This window comes from Nannobrachium achirus (genome assembly GCF_963921795.1).
Source record: "Nannobrachium achirus genome assembly, chromosome: 7".
Lineage (NCBI taxonomy): Eukaryota > Metazoa > Chordata > Actinopteri > Myctophiformes > Myctophidae > Nannobrachium > Nannobrachium achirus.
This window is the reverse complement of record NC_137816.1, coordinates 57,955,607-57,960,497: the sequence shown is the minus strand read 5'-3', so window position 1 is coordinate 57,960,497 and position 4,891 is coordinate 57,955,607. Positions and strand designations below refer to the sequence as shown.

Sequence of the window (4,891 nt, the reverse complement as noted above, 5' to 3'; positions counted from 1 at the left end):
ATTATTATCACAAAACATACATGAACCACTTCAGCCCAATACATTTCAGCCATTTGAAAATAGACAATCTACAAGAGCTTGTACCGTAGATCAGCTATTTCCAAAGGATACTTATACTGTACATACTTTAGAAAACATGTGAAATGAGGACATACTGCGTAATGATGACTACTTTCTGCTTTTGATACTTTATGTACATTTTGTTGTTCTTTTTAATACTCAAACAAATGTTGAATTCCGGACATATACTTAATACATTGCAGTAGGCCTATTGTTACTATAACTTACGTGGAAAATGTGCGTACTTTTTCCACCACTGATTTAATGTTACGTAACAGGGCCCAGTAAATGAGTGAAGAGCTGAGGTAATAATGGTGTTTATCATGCAGTTTCAATGGCATGTTGTGTAACACTGAAAATGAAAGGAGAAAACCACCACGCACTCAGCAACGATGTATCTGCTTTACAGTAGAGAAAAGCAACACAACCATTAAAGGGATATTTCACAAAAATAAAATTAAATAAAATAAAAACATTTTATCGTCTAATCAGGCTTTTGGCAACATCCTGGACAGTTTCCCGAAAGGCTTTGAAAAAATAATAATAATACAAAAAACAACAACAACAATGCTCATAATGCAACATTATTGCAACATGTACACATTTATCCCAGTTCCTCTTTCCAGCAACCTCTTAAAGGGATATTCCACTTTCAACAGGGAGCAGTGGTAGGGCCTCTCTCCACATACAAACCCATTGTAACTTCAAACTCCATTTTAACCAGGATAGATTCATTAAAAACACCCATTATTTTTTTCTGGTGACTCATTTTACCTTCCTAATACGTGAGCAGGCAGTGTTTTTTCGATAACTTGTTTCGTTTATTTGTAATAATTATTTGGGAAAATGGAAAAAATGAAATACAAAAAAAATATTATTGTCAAATGAAAAAGGTTATCGAAAAGACACGGCCTGCTCACATATTAGGAGGGTAGTATGAGTCACCAGAAAAAATAATTTGTGTTTTTAATGAATCTATCATGGTTAAAATGAAGTTTGAAGTTACAATGGGTGTGTGTGGGGAGACTAGGCCCTGGGCCTGGAGGGCCAGATAACAACTACATCAAATATCTAAATATTCAATCAAGCTAATTAAAAACTGTTCAGGGTGTTCAAAGCCTGAATAGATGATAAAATTACCAAAACATTTTTTGAAAGTGAAATATCCCTTTAATATTCTTTCACACTGAGAAATAACTATAACTATAAAAGTATAGTGCCAAATATCGTTCCAAATCAAGTGCATGGCAGAGTTCACACCGACTACAAAATCAAATCAATGGTGAACAATAGTTATAGTTTTCTTTATAGTTAACGTGCCTCGTGGGAATGGCGCTTTACTCCGTCTCAGTCCAAGAGTTGGTAAGTGCAAGTTTCATTTATTACTTTCAGTTTTTATACTGTAGATAAACAATTACATCAGGACATTTCAAACGTTCTAATTGTTGTGCAGCATAAAATGCAAAAGACTCACACACAGTAGGGCATTGCATGCGTGCGTGCGTGCGTGCGTGCGTGGGTGCGTCACGTGCGTGCGTGCGTGCGTGTGTGTGTGTGCGCGCGCGTTGTGTGCGTGCGTGCATGTGTGTGTGTGTGCGCACACGCCAAGTAACAACTTTGTAGCTATAGGCCAAGCCTACGTATCTATGCGTTCATGTATTTTTCAGCAACACAGATGCAGTGGCACTGAATGAAGGGTACTTTAGATCACCACTTAATGACACACCAAAAGACTTCTCCATCCAGAAAAGAGAAGTTATTTCAGTTATACTGACACCGGACATGAAACTGTGATGTTATCTGTATTTTAAGTATCTATATTGGTCTCCATAGCAATAACAGCACAGTGATGGTGAAGAAAGGAAATGATAGAGCACGTTTCTAGAACAAGGTAAGTAAAAAAAAGAATAGAAAAAAAATCATTAAGCTTGGCCAATGTGACCCTGTGCGCACAACAAACTTTGGGCGCTTTGTGAAATGATGTAGGCCAGATGGAGGCCAAGCTTTGGGGGACCCTGGGCGTACAACAAAACGGACAAAGCCAGATATTGGAGCTTAGTTCCTTCCAGGAGCACCGCTCAAAAAGAAGGAAAATGTCATTCTCTACAAGCTGAGCTTGTAGATCTGCTATTTTTGAATAGCCAACATACCCTACATAAATAGATAAAGTGATGCTACATTAAAGGAGCTATAGTCAACTTTTTCTTGAAAAACGGATGCTAAAATAAAAATAATGTTTTGAAAATATTTTATAAAAAAATAAGCTTCATATATGTGTTTCTATTAAAAAATTACCACAAAAAGCGTAAAATAATGATAAAATAATCATTTTGGCCATTGTCAGACCGACACTTTGTTTACATTCTAGTCTATAGACTAGGATGTAAACAAAGTGTCGGCCCTACAATGAAAAAGTTGACTATAGCTCCTTTAACTACATTTGCTGGGGACCGCCTATTTTCAGTTAATGTTCCCCCAAGGATAGGGAGTGGTTTAAGTGGTAAATTAATGTATTAGTAGTAAATTAATTTATTATAAAAATAAAGTTCCCATGAACAAAGATTTGGCGGCCCCCCTTGCAGTATCTCAGAGGACCCCCTTGGGGTCTACAACTCTAGACGCGTGAAGAATTGTAAGGCTGAGACATAGACGTTGATTTGGTCCCGGACGACCTCTCTTCCATGAAAGCACGTTCGATGTTCGGAACGAAAGAGCTCAGCAGCTTCCGCTTGACGTCCTTGCCCATGAACGCGTACAGAAAGGGGTTCATGCAGCTGTTGGCGCTCGCCAGAATCACCGCCGCCGTCGTTCCGATCGGAATGTCGTGACCGAGCTTGATCTCCAGCAGGATGAAGATATGGTACGGGAGCCAGGAGATGACGAACGTGACCACGAGCGCGGTCATGATCCTGAGGGGCTTGGTGCTGGACTTGGCCAGCTTGTTGCTCTGGAGCTTAACAATGATGACGGTGTAGCACCCGCCGATGACGGCCAGCGGAAACACGAAGCCCAGGACGAAGCGAACGACGGGGACGACGGTCGCGCTTTCGGGAATGAGCAGCAAACTGTAATTGTTGTGGCACTTGAAAACCTGCGTGCTGTTGTCGTACGTGACGTCCCGGGTCACCAGGGAGGGAGCGCTCAGCAGCGCGGAGACGAGCCAGGCCGCGAAGACCGCGACCGCCGCCTTCCCCGGCCTGCGGTGGTTCTGGGCCCAGACCGCGCACACCACGGCCACGCAGCGGTCGGCGCTGATCACCACCATCAGGAAGATGCTGCCGAACATGTTGAGGAACAGGACGAAGGAGGCGAACTTGCACATGAACGCGCCGAAGATCCAGGCCTCCGTGGCCGTCAGGGCGATGTTGAACGGGAGCGTGGCGCAGTAGAGGAAGTCGGAGAGCGCCAGGCTGAGGTACCACGTGGTGTTCACCGTCCTCTTGGGCATCTTGAAGGCCACCACCCAGATGACCACGCCGTTACCCAGCAGCCCCAGCAGGAAGATGACGGAGTAGAGCGCCACCAGGATGACGCACCGCGCTTGGGAAATGCACGAGTGCGGCGGCGGTACGGCCGGGATATAGTCAGATGGTGAAGTGTAGTCATAGTCAATCGTCACGGCACTGTCATAGTCTTCATAGTCATCTCTGTTATTTAACAGAGTTGTTGGTATAGATGTCATGGTAGGTAAGGGTGATGGCACACAGATGTAATGGCACACTCCTGTAGAAAAGAAAACAATTTTGTATCAGTTGCACATATTTGGGCTGCAGAAAACAAACACCGTTTTACCTTATAACGACAGTAGAGTTTACCACGTTAGATTTAACTTTGATGGAACAAACTAGGGCTGCCATTGCCCCTCAGTTTGAGCTTCTGCTCTTCAAAACAATCTATGCCCTGAGGCCACAGTGGCCACATACTGTATGCCTGTCTGACACTGTTATCTGCTCTGTCTTTCCTGTACTCTTAACTGACTACATCCTGCTTCTATACAATCTATAGCACAGGCTGTAAAACGTTTGTGGTCAGAGAAGGACACATACAAATAAACTACAGTATAGGCCCTTACAAGAGAACAAACTGAATGATGAATGAATTTAACAACTTTTTAAGACCTTTTTAATACCTAGGGTTAGGGTAAGCAATAAACTGGCCAAACATTGGCCAAATTGTCAAATAATATAAGAAAGAGGCAAAATCTTTGGCAAATAGACGATCTACAGGCTCACGAGGCGTTGTGAGCTTGTAGATCTGCTATTTTCACAACATTGATCTGTGGAACCAAGTCAAACAAAATGTAATGCCTCAACTATACATTCTAAGAGCTTATCAGGGTGTGGGGGGGGGGGGTCCCCAGTTCAAATATGATTATTTTTGGGGGATCCCCAGTTCAAATATGATTCTTTTGGGGGGCCACGGCCTGAAAAGGTTGAGAACCACTGGCCTACGTGACCTCTGAGACAGAGCGTATACGTGTGAATAAAAGAACATACTCACTTGTACAGTTACAGGAAATAATGCCATTTCAAAAGATTAAGAAAAAGTAAAGGAAATTACAACTTTTCATCAATTAGAAACAATTCCACGATTTTTCTAAAGTATTTGATGAATAAAACCTGAAAATCAAATAATTTCCATAAATACGTAAAAAAAAAAAAAAAAAAAAACATTCTATAGAAATTTGTGAAAACAGCAGATACAAGCTTGTTGCTTGGGTCCCAGGGGGGAAAATCTATTTTCTCTTTTGGGTCTCTCGTGCTAAAACGCTTAAGTTGGCAACCACTGGTTGCAGAGGACGTACCTATGGACAAGATCACAAAACGAACTC

At 42.1% G+C, this 4,891-nt stretch overlaps 1 protein-coding gene across 1 annotated transcript; it reads right to left on the bottom strand.

Annotated features, from left to right (window-relative positions):
• Nucleotides 1–2,674: 2,674 nt before the first annotated feature.
• LOC308288872 (chemerin-like receptor 1) lies at nt 2,675–3,742 on the bottom strand (the record flags this gene model as incomplete). The annotated part of the gene is made up of 1 exon (XM_080730347.1): nt 2,675–3,742. One exon carries the CDS (start codon nt 3,740–3,742, stop codon nt 2,675–2,677), a length of 1,068 nt encoding a protein of 355 aa, XP_080586473.1.
• Between the last annotated feature and the right edge of the window lie 1,149 nt (nt 3,743–4,891).